This window comes from Accipiter gentilis, chromosome 4 (genome assembly GCF_929443795.1).
Source record: "Accipiter gentilis chromosome 4, bAccGen1.1, whole genome shotgun sequence".
NCBI classification, from domain to species: Eukaryota; Metazoa; Chordata; class Aves; order Accipitriformes; family Accipitridae; genus Astur; species Astur gentilis.
Genome location: NC_064883.1, coordinates 42694737 through 42711489, shown reverse-complemented (window position 1 = coordinate 42711489; position 16753 = coordinate 42694737). Strand labels below are relative to the sequence as shown.

At 39.2% G+C, this 16753-nt stretch overlaps 1 protein-coding gene across 6 annotated transcripts in view; it reads left to right on the top strand.

Annotated features, from left to right (window-relative positions):
- CTDSPL (CTD small phosphatase like) overlaps positions 1 to 14737 on the top strand; it is an 85891-nt gene extending 71154 nt beyond the window's left edge. For 3 of the 6 annotated variants that reach the window (XM_049797992.1, XM_049797993.1, XM_049797994.1), the window contains 3 exons: positions 4354 to 4446; positions 6089 to 6274; positions 8189 to 14737. In XM_049797992.1, coding sequence (XP_049653949.1) covers positions 4354 to 4446; positions 6089 to 6274; positions 8189 to 8314 — 405 coding nt within the window. In that variant the 3' untranslated portion in view covers positions 8315 to 14737. Of the gene's footprint in view, positions 1 to 4353; positions 4447 to 4583; positions 4610 to 6088; positions 6275 to 8188 lie in introns of those variants that run through there. The other 3 variants (XM_049797996.1, XM_049797997.1, XR_007505766.1) reach the window with 2 other exon arrangements.
- Positions 14738 to 16753: the final 2016 nt, after the last annotated feature.

Genomic DNA, 16753 nt, shown 5'->3' with positions numbered 1-16753 from the left:
CTGATGCAAGCTGACACTCTTCTGGCCAGTTCTCTCATTTCGCTCTCATTCTCTGAATAAAAGGAAATCAGAGCTGGTCCCCTACTCTACCAAATTATAAGTGAGAAACTGTGGGATGTCCAGCGAAATGTGTTGCAAGTGAGAGGGCTTTTTAGAGGAAGCTTTTTGAGGGTGAAAATAGTGGCTGGAGAAAGATGTTCAACCTGTTCAGTACCCTTGACGTAACTTCTGCAAGAACATGTCCACTGTTTTGGAGTGTGCTTCCCATTTAACAAGCGCAGAGCGATCGCAACCCCCAGATTAGAAACCATGTGTTAAATGTAGCTTTAATCCCCACTAAGTGAAGATTTTTGGAGTGTGGCAGTCCTTTGTCTTTTATCCAAATAGACTCGCAGTGCCTTTGTGCATTGCTGTCGGTGTCAAAGAGTAAGGCGGCTGCTAGGAAGTTTGATTTGGTGTTACTTGGAATTTCATTCTCGAATGTGATTTGCTTAAGGGAGTAAAACTAGGGGTTTTTAAGTGTTTTGTTTTGTGGGGGCTTTTTAATTCAATGAACAATTGCTTATTTTTAGTTGTTGAAAGCTAAAGAAATGTTTTTCATGTATATTTGAATGCAGTGTACAAAATGATTGTTATTGGTGGGGGAGAACACTGTTCGAGTAATAAAGTTCTTTGCTTATAAAGGACAAAATTCATTGATTTTCTTACAGAAGGCTGTGGCCTGGTTCAAGTAATCCAGGATAGGCTGTATCCATTCTAGCTGGCCTATTCTTGGTTACTTGCACTGGGAGGCAACCACAACTGTGTGAACCAGAAAGACGGAGGCTCGAGGACATATGTTATTTTCTGCTCGCTGTTAAGAAGATGCACCCAGTCCACAAAACAGGAGATTACAGGAGCTTGAGTTGTCATGGGCAGATTTATTTGTCATTCCTTGAAGATTTCGTTATTGTAAAGCTGATTTTGAAAGGCAATTCTTTGTGTCATATTTAATTGATTAAAATTGAGCTGGGTTTCTCTTTTGGTTTACAAATACTGAGTCTTTTTAGGTTAAGACTGCTTTGAGGTATAGAAAATGTGTGTGGAAATACCAAATGCTTGAAAACAATTAAAGATAATTACTTGGGTTCTGCCATTAGCAGCTTTAAGTACAGAATCCTGTGAAAACATGTCTAGTGCCTGATTTGTGCCATAACATTTTAAAAGTAGGGTTCATTTTTTTAAAAAAAAGACTGTATTGCTCTAAAATCTTACTGTGATAAGAAATTAGCAAGCATACAATAAAGAAAAACTGGAGGGTTTGGGCTTTTTTCTAATGCCCTGAAGACTGTATATAAATCTCAGAAAAATGCCAGGAGCCAGTCAGTCTAGAGACTTAAACTGAAGACATCAGGCAACGGAGGAAAAAGCCAAGCCACAAATAACCATGCAGCATTGAGATTCAAGTCCAGCCGCTAACAAAGTAAAGGGGAAAAAATTCCAAATGAGGAGGAAGAGGAGAAAAGAGCTGCACTGTCAGCTGAAGAAAGCTTTTTATGTGAAGTAAACCAAAGAGATTTTGTAGCCCAGGATACCAGTGCGCTTGCAGTTGCTTCCAGGATCTAAGTAGGACTTCTCAAAAAAACTTCAAGGAGAATAACCATCCAGTGTATTAAGATCTGTTGTTCTGCAAAAAAAAAAAAAAAAGTGTTGTTTAAAAAAAAGAAAAAAAAAGAAAAAAAAAACCAACACCCACAAAAACAGGTGAAGGAGTTTGGGCTTTTTAGAGAGGGGGAGAATTAAGGGGAAAATATGGTGAGACCTCATCCTAAGAGATCACATTTATTATTAAGAAGGCATTTAATGTGAGAAGCAAATCTGTTGGCCAGAGCCCAATAGGTAAGATTGAAGGTAAAACAGCAAAAGCAACTCAAGTAGAGGAGGTTGAGGGTGCTCTGTGGTGGATCAGGAGATCTAAACTGCAGAAGGGAGACAATACAACTTAAACCACTGTGTACTTACAGCTAATACTGACTAGTTGCAGTATTAGGACACCTATGAATTGCCAAAAGAGCACATATTGCAAATACTTGCTTTTATAAGCCCACTCCTGTCCGCAAGCCTGTGGTTAAGCAGCTCTCTGTCTGTAGCTACTGGGTTGATTTACTGTACGCTCTCTTTATGGAGGAGGTGGGTTATGTTGCAAGCAGCAAAGTTCATATCCTTGGCTTGGAGTTTGTAATTACATTCCAAGTGGAAATACTTGACCGACACAGGCGTAGATAGGGATTGAGAGCGAAGAGGAGACTTCCTTTGCTGTGGCTGAAAACACTAGGTTTTAAAAGGGAAACTAATACTAGATTCCATCACTGATTATCCAAGAATGAATTTAAGACTTTGGGGTGTCCCTTTTGTGCCCTCAAAAATAAGTGTAGGAGTATAATTTAAGGCTAAAGAATTAAAAAATTCTTATGAACTGTAGAGTTAAGGAGTCACTTGCATCCTGCTGTCTTTCCTCTTATAACTGGCAAGTGGGATAGTCTCTTTCTGCATACCCAGGCGCAGAGAGACTGCAACTGTCTTTTGACCTGCGTCTTTAAAAATTTGAAGATATAATTTGGAAAGGAAATACTACGGAACAACTTCACGTAGTAAGATTTAAGTGAAAAACTAACTGCATTTTTGTAGGAGAGGCAATTACTTGGTTTATGCCTAGTGTAATACGGGAAGTTTTGCTGTAGTTTTGTGGAAACAGAGTGGTGTTGAAGTACATCTGTGAACTCTCTTTAATTCATAAAATGTCACATTTATTTAATTGATTGGTTAAGTGCTGCTGTGGTTGTTTAAAAATAAATAAATAAATAAATCTGGGTTACAAATTGTTATCTGTATTAAAGTTTGAATGTATTGCTTGAATTTGAGGGGCCAGAGATATTTTAGTTAAACTTCATAGAAATAACTTAAAGCAGATCATGTATTCATGCTATGAGCTGAAGTGGAAAAGTAATTAACATTTCTGCTTTGGTCATTAAGGTACAGCTTCATCATACATGTTTTTAATAAAACTTTGCTTTCAGATTTAGGTTTTCAATTTCAAGTCCCTATTATGCAACTTTTTTTCTTCTTTTGCTAAAGGCTTTCATTGTTACACTTCAGTTCAAGCTGCCATTTCCGTATTTTTCTCCTTCAGGCTTTTTCTCTGGGTGCCTTATGTTTTTTACTTCCTTATTAATATGAATCTAGAAAAATACATACAATTAATCTAGTTCTATATACCAAAGAAATTCCTGAAATTGCATCAGTCTTGCATTTCTTCCTGGATTCAGTTACGTGCCAGACTGTTCCGCTTGAATTTTACCAGAATTAAGGATTATTTGCCAAATGAAGAAGATAAAGTGCTGCCAGTGTTTACTCTCAAACTTTTAATCTAAGTGCAAACAAGATAGAAAAATATTTTTCAAGCAGACTCCCCTCTTCAGCTTCACAGTATCTTATGAACTACTTGTAAGCTTTCTGAGCAGCAGTTATCTTATCTCGGTATTTTCTGTGAATGCAAATCATCTTCCTCGCTCTGAAAAGAGAGGCAAGGAGGCTCTAATGCCTATTAATCAGGTTGTTGACAGTAGGCAGCCAAGCTTGCCTGTATGGTTGTCAGTGCAAGCAGGCAATATAGCATTGCTGAAACCAAGCTGCTCAAGAGGAGAGAGATCCTGAGTATTTGCCATCTTTATGCAAGGTCACGGTAGAAGCTCCTGTAGACTTTGCCACCAGATTTTGAAAGCAGCATTTGCTAGACGTTTTGCATGGTGCTATGAAGATTTTTGGTGAAAGCTGTCTGCAGATCCAGATGACTGATAACTGTCCGTAGTAAGATCTGGTACTTAGCGCCTGGAATTTAAAAAATGAAAGAATTAGCCACAGGAAGAAAACAGTTTCCTGTTGTGCAATTCCTGTCATCATAGAGGTTTCATCAGATTTATTCCTTCTGTGGAGCTCTTCAGGACTGAAGACACCAGCACCAAAATCATTTTGGTCAAGAGATCTGAATCCTCACTTCTTGAGAAACCCTACTGTCTCTCTTTGCCTTTAATGAGATTTTTCAAGAAGCATCTCTCCAGATGATGCACAGTATTTGCAATTGCATAATCAGCATGGGTCTTGGCAGCCCATGCATTCAAATTTCTCATTATTAGATGTCTACTTTTATCTTGTATACTTTTTTTCTCCCTTCAGTATTTCGTTTGAACTGTTTCCATGTTAACTTTTATTTCTTCAAGCATTAGGATTACAGGAGCGTTTGGGGTTGGTTTTTTTTTTTTTCCTTCCCTGTTACCTTAAATACCATTTAAACCTAAATAGTCATTATCATTCCAGGTATATGTATTGAAACGACCACATGTGGATGAGTTTCTTCAGAGGATGGGAGAGCTTTTTGAATGTGTACTCTTCACAGCCAGTCTAGCCAAGGTTTGTTCCTCTCTTCATCTCGTTAGCCCTTACAGTGCTGGTTAGTGGACTTTTGGTTGGGTTTTCTATGGATAATTATTTCCACAGTTGGTACTATCTTAATTTTTCCCCTTCTTTTCTGCTTCTTTGTCTGACAGTGTGTACTTTGTCTGCTAGTGTGTGGGTAAGTGTTTCCATGGTAACACCATCACATATGGGCTTGTCTCATAATGTAGCCTCCATGCATTGCTCATAATGCCAATATGAAAGGCTTACAAGTTACCATGGTTATAGTGAGAAATTAGAACAAATAGCGTGCAAGTAAAGCTGTATATTAAAGCAGGGCATGAAATAAAATACACTGTATTTAACACTACCAACATGATCAGCCAGCGATTCAGAAATTTACTGCATCTGAAAATGGGGAACACGTTTTTGTTCTGTCAAGGTGCAGTTGCAATCTGGAGTTAGAAAATTAGACATTTTGTAAAGCTTGAAACGTCAACAGGAATATTTTGTGCCCTCTGGTCTCCAGTAGTAGTAGTACCTCCTAGGTAGTTTTGTGGTAGACATTACAGTAGTAGACATCTTAAATTCTTCATTTCTTTCAATGTACTGTATTTGTGGTGTCTTGTTTGTAAAATTACACTGATTATTTCTAAATAATACTCTAGCATAGTAAGCTTTTACTCCAACCTAGGGTAGAGACGGTGGAAGGGGACAGGACCCTGTTTGGTCTGCACTAGTGTCCTCTTATCAGAGGATTCTTCCCCGTGCTCTGTTTACCAAGTTCTATTCAGTCATATTGTGAAAATCCTAAATAATGGAACAATTTCATACTGCGCTTAGAGGTCTGGCAGTTTTCATAGTCAAAGGATGATTGATTTCAACATCAGTTTCATTTCTCAGTTTAAAATATAGGAAAATGGCAACTCCTATCCTGCAAAAATAAATTACAGCTACCATTTTCAGGTACATGGTTATTTCATGTTCTAGTTTATTTGGATACTTTTCCTTGGACAGTTTATATCAATTGTTGGATTCTAAGCTGTGCCTCACTTCAAGTATCATCTTATATATAAAATAAGAATTTCCCAGTATTGTACATGGGTATTTTTCCTAATAACATCTTTGCCTGATCTTTTATGGCCCAATTATGCAGTTTGGTAATCTTAAGATTCTTACTGACCCAGTCACTCCAAGGGCATCATTTGAAAAAACTACATTGAGCTCAGATGTGTTTATTGCAGTTTATCTTCAGAGGCACATGGAAATGAATCAGCTGTGGAAATGGCTTCATATAGATTTTCTGTTAGCAGTGGCTGGTTTTATGGTAATGTTAGGTGAGATTCCTGGATCCATCAACTCCTAGGTAACTCCTAGGGTAACTGTAGGTTGGCCCTAAGAATAAAACGTAATCAATAAATCACAGAAAACATTAGAGTGCAAGTTAGCCTTCCTTAGAAAGATAACCATCCTACTTTTGTGTTATCTATTAATTACTTCAGGTTTGCAGGCGTGTAAGTTAATTAACAAGGAGCAGGGAAGAAAATGAAGAAAGGGCATTTTATCTGAAATTATTTTGGGCCCTTCTTTCTATAGTTCTGTGAAGTAGCCTTATCTGCACATTGCTAACTTGATGTTTCTGACTTGTATTTTTAAGTACGCAGACCCAGTAGCTGACTTACTGGATCGCTGGGGTGTGTTCAGGGCAAGGCTCTTTAGAGAATCCTGTGTTTTCCACCGAGGAAATTATGTGAAGGATCTGAGTCGACTGGGACGTGAGCTGAGTAAAGTTATTATAGTAGATAATTCTCCTGCATCTTACATCTTCCATCCTGAAAATGCAGTAAGTATTCTTAGTATTCAAAGTACTCAAGTGTAACTTTATTTTTCTGGTCCTTGTCCAGACTTTCTCTTTCAGAAAACAGCCTTTCAGAACGCTATCTAGCATTAGTTTCTGCGTTTTCTTAGACTGCGGGTAGGTTTGGGTATTCACTGCCAAATGGTGAAGGACTAGGGCAAACTGATCTCGACAACATGTCGTAGTCATGACCATTCATCTGCTTTCAGTTTTAGCTTTTGGCACGAAGTCCATCAGTTTTGAGAAATACCAAGTGGTGTAGAACCTGCATAACTAACCTAGCTCTAAAAACCAAAGCTGCCCTCCAGCACAGTTTCTGTTCTTTGGAGTGGTGATTACAGAAAGGGTGGTTTATTTGAACTGTTTTTGGTACTCCATCTTTTTTCATTGTGTGAATGAAAATATTTTATTAGACAAGATAATTAATGCTTTACTGGTTACTATCTGAGTTCTGTATTCGTGGCTAAGGGGAAGAAAAAAATCAAGATCCTATTGTGTTGTTATGCTTCTCCTTTTAAGTATTTTTGTGATAACTCACTTCACAATTAGAAATGTTGGTCAACAAGTTCACCAGGTTTTAGGAATAAGGATAAAAGCCAGGCAACAGTACTTCAAGGGAGAATAATTAGGAGCAATGCGCGTTTTGACTGTGTGTTTTGTGTTGGCTCCAGTAGCTATGATGGAATTGCTCCATCCGTTGCTGCAATCAGTACAGGTGCTCGCATCCGTTTTGTAGCTGCCAGGATAGCAAGCTGGAACTCCCCTTAGATCTACTGACTTTTAAACAATCAGGCTGTGCAATGTTTTCTTTGATGTTTTTAGGCTCCCTTTTTTGTGAGCTGTTAAAATTAACGTAGGAAATTTTTATTAGGGAAGCTGTTTTGCATGGTCCTGCCCCTCTCCAGGATAGCATGTTTAGGTTTGTGGGTTGTTTTTTTTTATATGAGCCATTTATCTTGCAGCATTCAGCTTTTAAATTCACATCTCAATGCTGCAATGCTCTAACTGATTGGGTGAAAACATTTTTCTGGTTGGTGCCACACATGGTTTAAAGTTGCTATTTATAATAACCAGGAGCTGTAGCTCTAATTTATGTTCATGGTTAAAATTAAAAACCTGATCCAGATCATCATTTGGTATCTCGGAATTCAGTGCCAAGAAAATAATGAGCTGTAGAAATTTGGGAGATGAAATTAAGGGCCTTGTCAGAGTGGTTTAATCATGTATAGAAAAGTGCTGCTAGCTAACTGATATTCGAGTCTCTGCAGAAACCAGAGCTTGTAACAAGATCCAAGATAGTCTTTAAAAGACCTCAGAATACTTCCATAGTGAAGATACACAAAACTCCTTCCCTAAACCCAGCCCACATATTTAAGAAGTGTTATTATGTTATTATATGCATTATTTTCTGAACCTGATCTCAAGGTCTTATATTTTAATCAGAGAACTGTTCTGTACTCACTGTTTAAATATTTGCTCCGCAACCTCATGCCAGAAAGGGTTGTTGCTGCATGCCTTTGTTTAGTGACTCACACTGATAATACTTAGAGGGGAAAATAGGACCTGCCCATAAATAAAGTGTCAGTACATCTTCATAACCTGTATGTTTCTTCCAGTCTATTCTGAATATCAAGGAGGCAGAGCAAATTGAGCTGCCCAGTGTTGGTCATGTAGGTTTACCTGTAGGAGAAGGTCAGCTGCATGTCAAATGTTTTATAGTTGGATTTGGGATGTTGCATAATAGAAAATGCGGACTTGAACGTGGTACTCTGCTTGAATGCTAACAACTAGCAATTTGCCTTACTGTGATGGCAGTGAGTATTACATGACATTTACATAAGCAAAACTGTTCTTAACATCATGAAGTCGTCTTAGTATTTGTCGGTTGCTTTGTTTCAGGTGCCTGTGCAGTCCTGGTTTGATGACATGACAGACACAGAGCTGCTAGATCTTATTCCTTTCTTTGAAGGACTAAGCAAAGAGGAAGAAGTTTACAGTATGCTTCATAAACTCTGCAACAGGTAGCCCTTAACTTTGACTGACTTCTGCTACTAGATTGCAGTTGCTAGAGGCTGTCTCCATCTTTTTCAGCTCTTTCAAATGTAAGCTTTGGGGAGGTCACCCCTGTCAGAAGTGCTACTCTTGATCTTCCTGTTACATTGGACACAAAGGACAATCATGAGTGATGCTATTAAGCCTTCAGAAGCCTGACTCCTAAGGTCATGTGTTCAGACTACTTTTTTAAAGGAAAAAAGAAAAAAAAAAAAAGAAGCTATTTTAAATGGGACTCTTTTAATGAATTTCATAAATGGACATCTTTTACTGGATCAGCTTTTCTTAAAACATGCCAAAAAAGAAGCTTGTATTTCAGCAGTTGAATTTCTCTCCCTTTCTTCCCCTCCCACTATGCAGACAATTTTACCCCCCTGCTTAGAGCAGTTGACCTGACTCTGAATTTTTTCTTACAGAATGAAGTGCCTTTTTGAATGTTATTTTAAGATAAAAATTCATTTTTGTATAAGACGTATTTCCAGACATCTTTTAGTCTTGTATTGTCTAAATGCTTTAAAAGGAAAAAGGAAAAATTTTATAGAGCACTGTAATATATAACAAAGGAAAAAGTTGAAACAAAGATGCTGGGTTCCTGTCTCCACAATGACATTAAGTTGTATTACATTTTGTCATGCTCAGAAGGTTTAAGCGTTTGTGGGAGGGGTGATTTGGGTTAATTACATGGTTGTTTCACTGATACAATTTTGGGCACAGTTTTGAACATATCTGCAGTTGTTTGAGTATTACGGAATGATGGAATTGAGAAAATAAGGTGGCTAATAGATCTAAAGCACCTTTTGTTCTAGACAGATGAAGTTCTATTGTCTCTGCTTACGCACAACTGCCATGCCTCTTGTTTTTTGGAAAACCATTATCTTGGGAGAAGGGGGAGGAGATCTATTTATTAGTTTAAGATTCTTTTCTTTAAAAAACCCATCTGGGTAAGCTGGATCTGTATTGAGCTGTTTGGAGTACTTTTTTTCTTTTCATTGCTGCTACTGTATACTCACCAAATGGAGTTGACCATCGGCTGTTATACTGTTTTTGCCACTGTGCCTGTGCTATGAAACATGTTCTGTAAGCTGCAAACTTGGGCAATAAATAAAATGGAGGCTTCATAGCCCACCCCTAGGTATTAATCCTATGGTATCTTGATACACCAGAGAACTCAGTTAAAGGTGACCTGTAAAGGACTTTATTTTTTTTAATTATTTTTCTTCAATTGGGATGAAGCCCTCTCCTTTCTTTGGTGTATAAAAATGAAAAAGGTATTTTTCCCACCTGTCTGATTTGTATTACTTCTTCCCCAGGGTGTAATGTACAGATTAGGACCTTTATCAAGTCTTGCTGGAAGGGCAGAAGGTACTAGCCTAGACTAAAATTGGTCCTCCAGGTTTGGAGTTGAGTAAGTCTCATCTCTGAATCTGAGAACCTGCTTATCATCTTCTGTAGTGTCATAGGTGCCCTTTCAAACAAATAACTTTTAAATATTTTAAGCCTTTGAAGAACAAGGCACAGGGTTTGGGGTTTTTTTCCCCCTTTCCAGTGTCACCTTTTCATTATTACCCACACCGTTAAGTCTACAAACGTAAAAATCACAGCTATGTTTGGCTGTCATCAGAGAAAACTAAATGGAGTTGTTGGTGCTTCTAATTAGCCTAGTGCTAAATCCTGAATAGTAGATCCCCTTTGCCTTTTCTGTTTTTCTCAAAAAGTCTTGACGACTTCGAAAAAATAATTGCAATAGACCTGGATTGTCATCCTTGTCTAACGCATTGGTGAAGCAGCTTAACAAATTCATTCATAGAAGGGCAGGCCAGCCTACACAGGCAGTGAGTAGATTGTCGTAGGTGCAGTATAAAACTGAAAGATGACTTGCCCCCTTGCAGTGCGGCTGTGCTCCAGCTGCTTGCTCTGTCTCGTAGCGAGGGATGTTGAAGGCAGTCCCATGACGCTCATGAGTCTGTACGGCATCACCGTTTTGTTTTCTTACCGGTTGGCATTACCTTAGTACTGTATAATTCTGTGCCACAACAAAAGACAAAACTGTCAAATTTAAAAAAAAAAAAAAAAAAAACAAAACAACAACCTATGTTGTTTAAAAAATGAAAAAAAAAGGACGTATGGATTCTGGTTAGTCCATTAACGTTTACTTTCAGTTTAAGATTGTTTAATTTTGTATTTGACTTCAGAGTAATGAAACTGTAAGCTGCCAAAAAGTTGTTCTCTGAGCAGTATTTTCAACTGTGTTTGTAGCTTCTAGGCTTCAAATACAGTTTGCAGGGAAGTATTCAGGTTGTAGTTAGTTGTGCAGGTATGATAGGAATGGCTGAAAAAATTCAAAGACTTTCTCACTAGCATTAGACCAAACAATCTCTCAATTAGACAATAAATAACCCCACCGAGACATTGCCATTTAACGGTTGTGACCTGTTGTACGTGAGACAAACCATGTCATTAGTTTGCATTTATGAAAGCAGCGATTTCATGAACCAGTTGCCTTAAGTCTGTGAATGAATGTTGATTATTAAAGTGTCTTGTATTGTTTTAAAATCCGCATATAATGGACAACTGAACTTCTGCACCAGCTTCTGGAAGAATGGTTCTGATGATGTTCCGTACAACCATACATGTTCTGTGTTGTTTATTTTGGCTCCTGAAATCCACAAATTTTAAAAAAAGAAAGAAAAAAATATTTTAACTTAGTACAGCATTAAAGTGACACTTGGTGATAATACAAAGGTGAAAAACTTAGCAACATTTTTGATCTTTGCTAGTATCTTAAAAGTATTTTCTGTAACTTCTGATGAAAAAAAAAATGTTTTTAATTCATTCCCATTGAAATAAAACTTGGAGCACTCTGCAGTCAGGTTTGGACTTCCCTGGGTATTCAGATTTGGCCAAAGGGATCAAACTGTCGTAGTTGTTTATTTTGACACTATCATTGTACTTGAAATTTCAAGTGTTAAGTTTGCGTGAATATACATACGCTATATATTTAGAGTTTCTAGATTTTAACAAAGCAATATAGTTCTGTCCATAAAGTCAGATAATGAGTGGAATGTTTGTAAAATTTGCAATACGGGTATTAGATTGTATTTTAAATACAAGATTTTAAAAGTTAAAATAGGAAAAAATACTTGTTTCCTAAATCTCTTGCATATTTTGAAGTGCAGTTAATGCATGCAGGTCACCAGGGCTGTTATAAACCCTGGTTTTCAATTCTATTTCTGGATATTATAGAAGTATTAAAAAGTCTTCTCCCGTTGGTCATTCTGTTCAGCTAAAGAAATGCTGCCTGGCCTGAAGTTCTGTTGTCCTTTTTATGTCGGGTTAAAAAAGGTTTTTTGCCTGTATAGGTATTTTTAAATTAAGCTGTAAGGCAGAATGCCTTAGATTCTTGAAATTCAACTGAAGTGTTCCGATTAAATTGCCATTTGTAAACTAGGGCTGTGCGCAGAATACTTGTTAACCACCAGGAAGCGTGGCAGGTTTTGAATGGAAGATCGTAGCAAATGTACAATATTGCTGTGTTCATTTAGGTAGCTTTGGAAGAATAATTTGTCTATTTGTTTTGCCCTTTAATCTTTTTTAAACAGCAAAGTTATACATGGAAGAAACTCAACACCTGGAGAGATTTGGTTATCAGTGTATGCAATCACTTTATCACAGCATGATTTTGATTAGACTGGTTGGGGACAATAAAGTATCTAAATGACACTGGTGTGTACTGATGTTGCAGCTTTTGAAATTTCAGTGTAAAAAAATCTGTAGCTATATAATTTACAAACACATAATCCTATGTTTTACAGATTCTTTTTAAACTAATAAAACACAGTACCGCACAGCCCTATTTGTAAAACAGAAACAAGTTTGTGCCTCTGATTTCCAAGGTGCTGTGATGTTTTGCCTTTGTGGGGCGAGCAGGGCAGGTGAGACTTGCGTGGGGCAATTGCTTGAAAATCTCTGGGCTAACTATGCAAAACCAGCTGTCGGTTTTCTGTTTCACTTTATATTGTAAAAATCCAGCTGACTTTCTTGTTAAAGATCTGTTGGGAACTTCGTAACAGAGGAGTAAGCAATGGCAATGTTTCTTTCTTTTTTCTTTTTTTTTTTCTAATAATGGAGCTGTTTACACTTTAATGCAATGAACAATCCAGCGATACTTGAGAAACACTACAGATAACCATATGAGTGTTTTCAGGAGAGAGAAGTGTTGTCAATCAGGTATTGAATGGTTTCTTTACTGTCACAAATAAAAAATTTTAACCATATAGTTACTTGTGCATGTAATACTTCTCTGGGAAAAAGAATTTCTGCACTTCTCCTTCAGTAATAGTCACTGCCCTTACTTGACAGGGATTTTACTCCTGCTAATGCACTTCCGTGTTAGATAGTAAAATCACCCTTCTCTCTTCCACCCTCCTCCCCGTCTCCTCTTTTTAAGTCATGTATAGGACTCCTTATTGACTGCCCTGGCACCTGCTTGTGCAAACAGAGCTGATGAACTACTGATGAACTCTGCTAAGTAAATTGGTGGTGACTCTGGCAGATGTTCCAGCTATTTAGATCTCTTGGATGAGATCATACAATAATTTGTTCAAGTCTCAAAGCTGTGTGACTTCTTTTGAAGGGCTTACTTCAGCTGCTTGAATAGCTGTTCTTAACATCACTGCCATATCCAAATGAATATCTGAATAAAACACTTATTTGGTTGGAAAGTCTATTTTGGGACTTTTTATCTGACACAGTAAGACTTAGGCAGAGCCTTCCTTTCTAGGAAAAGGCACATATTATTAGTGCTTTGTGAGCAGAAAACCTCAGGCCTGTTAGAATAAGCACCTGGCTCAAGATAGCACATTAGTTGCAATTAAAAATATTTTTTAGTTATTCCTGTGATCAGTTGGAATGACCTAGACTGCCTTTAATTTGTACTGGTAGGTTGGTTTTTTTGATTTTTTTTTTTTAAGGTTGTTTTTTGGTGGTGGTTCGTTTTGTTGGGGTTTGCTGTTTGGTTTTGTTGGTTTTTTTTTAGTTTTACCAGTCTTCTTAGCTGCTACTTAGGATAAAGATGCCTTTCTTTCACTCGGTAAAACAAGTATTTCAAATTAATAAAACAGCTTACTTACAGTGTTGAGAACAATACTGTTGTTCTATCCTGACTGATTGAAACCAAGTGTCTGCAAAACTGAATATACGATAGTCTCTATACGTATACGCCTTCCAATATTATTTTTTTTTCCCCCCCTTTTTATTGTGTTCTGACTCAGAAGGAAAGCCAACTGCTCTGGAATTCCCTGCAAGATGGGAAAGGGCTCTTCCAGGTGGGCTGCAGCTCCAGGGGATCCTGCAGTCTCCAGCAGTTTTCCTGGCAAGCGACCTTCGCCACCCAGACTTCCTACCAACCCAGCTCTGCTGGCAGGAGACCAGGCAAAGTTCTCCTGGACTCCTCTGTTGGTTCTGCTGGAGCTACTGGAAAATAAATGATCTTTGGGTAATATATCGGTTTGGACAGGTTGGCAAACTCAAACTTGTAAAGCTTCCAGGCGTGTTTTATTTAAAGGCTTCTCAAGTGCTGTTTCAAAGGGAGCTGTGCTGAGGAGCAGGTTGTCCTGTAATTGCCTAATGCCTCGTTAATCAGCTTTTCTGAAGCACAGGACATACACTAACATCTTGGACTTAATAGAGATCGATTTGATTCAGTAAAGTAAGTCTGCATCTGCAACTAGACACCTTCCCAAAGAGCAATTTTAAAAGGTTAGATTTGGTCATTGGTTAAATCAGCAGCAAACTGAATTTTTGAGGTGATGGCTGTGTCAGCTGAGCTGTATCCCCTGGACTTTGCTGGACCCTGTGCTGCAGTCGTACGTCCCACCGGTCTTCTCTGTGCAACTGGCATCGTTTAATTTTGCAACCGCCTTTTAATTTAGTGATGTAGACACATTTGATTGGGATGTAAATTGCAGGAAAATGCTGGACAAAGAAATGAAACGCAGCTGGCCCCCGTCAGCCTCAGCCATCGTCTCGGGCTGGACTCCAGCTAGGACAAGGCTGTTGCTACTTGAAGGCGAACAGAGGAGTCACCGTTAAGCCAGAAACATGTCACCCCCTCTGAGAACCACCGTTCTTCTAGATAATGAGGGTTGATCGTTTTGTTCATACCAATGCAGCGTACACCACCTCTGAATTCCCAGCTTTTCAGTAAATGTTGCACTCGGAAGCGTCTGAGGGTTGTCGAAGTTACTGGCTTGACAATGGGTTGTTTTCTTTGTTGGATTTTAACGAGCTTTTGTGATGAAAACCAAACTTCTTTACAGTGTAACTTTGTGGGGGGTTTCTTTTTCATGCTTTGATTCAGTTTGACAATAAACTATCGGTGTTATTTTTTTCATCCTCTTCATGTCTGATAATGCATATAGTTGAGGTCTGCCCCCAGAACTCCCCCTCTCCCTTTGCATGCCTTTCTCCTTGGGGGAAATACTGGGGGGGGAAGCAAAGACTTTATAGAATCAGGCCAAAAGGTTCTCCTCATTCCATTCCTGTCCCAACTCTTTGACTTGCTGGTCTTTAATAAAGATTAAAGCCATGACTGCTAAGCAGCAAGGGCTTCTTCCTCTAGCAGCATATTTGGCAGGTAGGTTCAGTTCCCACTCTTTTTCTGTTAACCTGCTGAGATTTGAATTAAACAATCTTGCTGCTTCCAAAGCCGCTGAAGCCTGTACACAAGCTGGAGATGAGAAAGGAGCAAGATTCTGGATTCTGGGAGAGGAATAAGGTGGTGGGAGAAAACAGATGGTGTGGACTGGTGGGGTTTCCCATACGACCCTGGTTTAGTTCCTGCGTGCAGCATCCCTTACGTTGCGTTCAGGGCACCCCCTGAAGCAGACGGTTGATTCCCCACCCGGCTGCCCTTGGTTTGCACGGATAAACGGGAACCTGAGAGCGGATCAGGAGGCACGTCGCCGCATTTTCTTCCAGACTGCAGCGGCGTCTGTCTCTGTTGCACTTGGCAGTGCCTGTCGTGAGTGCATCCATCAGTGGTGATTTTGAGCAGGTGACCTGACGCTGGTCTTGGGTTTAACCAGTGACGACCAGGCTATGCTCAAACAACGTTTATGCTCCAAGCAAACTGGAGGCAACTGGGGGAGCTGCCTTTTACTTGAATTGGTTCAAGGTGACCGTGTGAAGCTGCCGTTTGACTGGCACAAGTCTCGGAGTTGGGTCTTCAGGCAGTAGCATCTAAGTATCACGCTAAAGAAGTTTGGTGTAAGTTAAGCACGCGCTAGCAGGTTAGCCCGCAGAAATAGGAAAGCCTGACGTAGTTTTGTGTGTGTGTTTTAATAGGAAAATCATCTTATAAATGTTTTTCAGATTTTTTTTCCTACTCTCTAACTAATCACCTGGTTACTACGTGCCATACTATGAGAGGCTGAGAACCATAGATACGTGTAAAATTCATACGCGTTTTTATGCACCTGAAGTTTTGGGGCATAATGTCTGGTGTCTTGTGCCATTTTGTTCCTTCATGAGCAAATGCGTTTGTGAGAAGAGAGGAAGATTTTTGTTGAGACCTGAGCCCATTTCTAGCTTAGTGGGGCCACGTGCTGTGTAAGAGTAGGGGTAAGACTGAGCGCGTCCAGGTTCCTGCCCTTGGCTCTGCATCACGGGGCCAGGTAGCTCTCTGACCCTTAATTTTCCTTTCAACGTTTTCTCTAAATAGCGCGTGGAGCCTTGATGTCGTCTGAACCCTCTGTAACACACCTTAGTAATTAATTTAAGGCAGGTTCAGATGAATAGTAGTTCACTGGCCTGATCCCTTAATCTGCTGAACAGATCTTGAAATAATAACTGGAGGGATACAGGCAAATATTTGGAATGATGATGGTTGCAGTTGGAAAACGGTTGGACTCCTGCATCCCGGAGAAGAGGATGAGTAGGCAGAAAGGATGGGAGCTGGCGGAGGTCTGGGGTGACTTTGTGGCACTGAACTGTGGTGGGCCAAGCTGTGGCATGGTCTGGCAGTGGGTGTACTTGGCTTTTATACATCTGTGATCAAAGTTTTATGAAAATGGAGAGGGTTTTAAAGGCTCGGGCCATGCAGGGCTTGGTCACACCACGAGATGGTGCAGCTGTGCAGCATTGGCTTTTAAAGGCGCCGTAAAGGAAATTTAAAAGACATTATCTCGAGTAAAAGCATCATCAGAACTTTGCTATCTGAATCTCCTGCCAGGGTTGTGCTCCGCAGGTCCACGGATAACGTCTTCCTTCAGTTAAAAATATCTCTTAGTATTTCAGAGGAAATTTCTTCATTTGCCCAATGAATGCTGAGTTTCCTTTGCAAAAGGAACGGGTGTCTTCACCGCTGAATGCAGGGCAGGTAAGTACTCACGATAATTTTAGTTACTGATTATT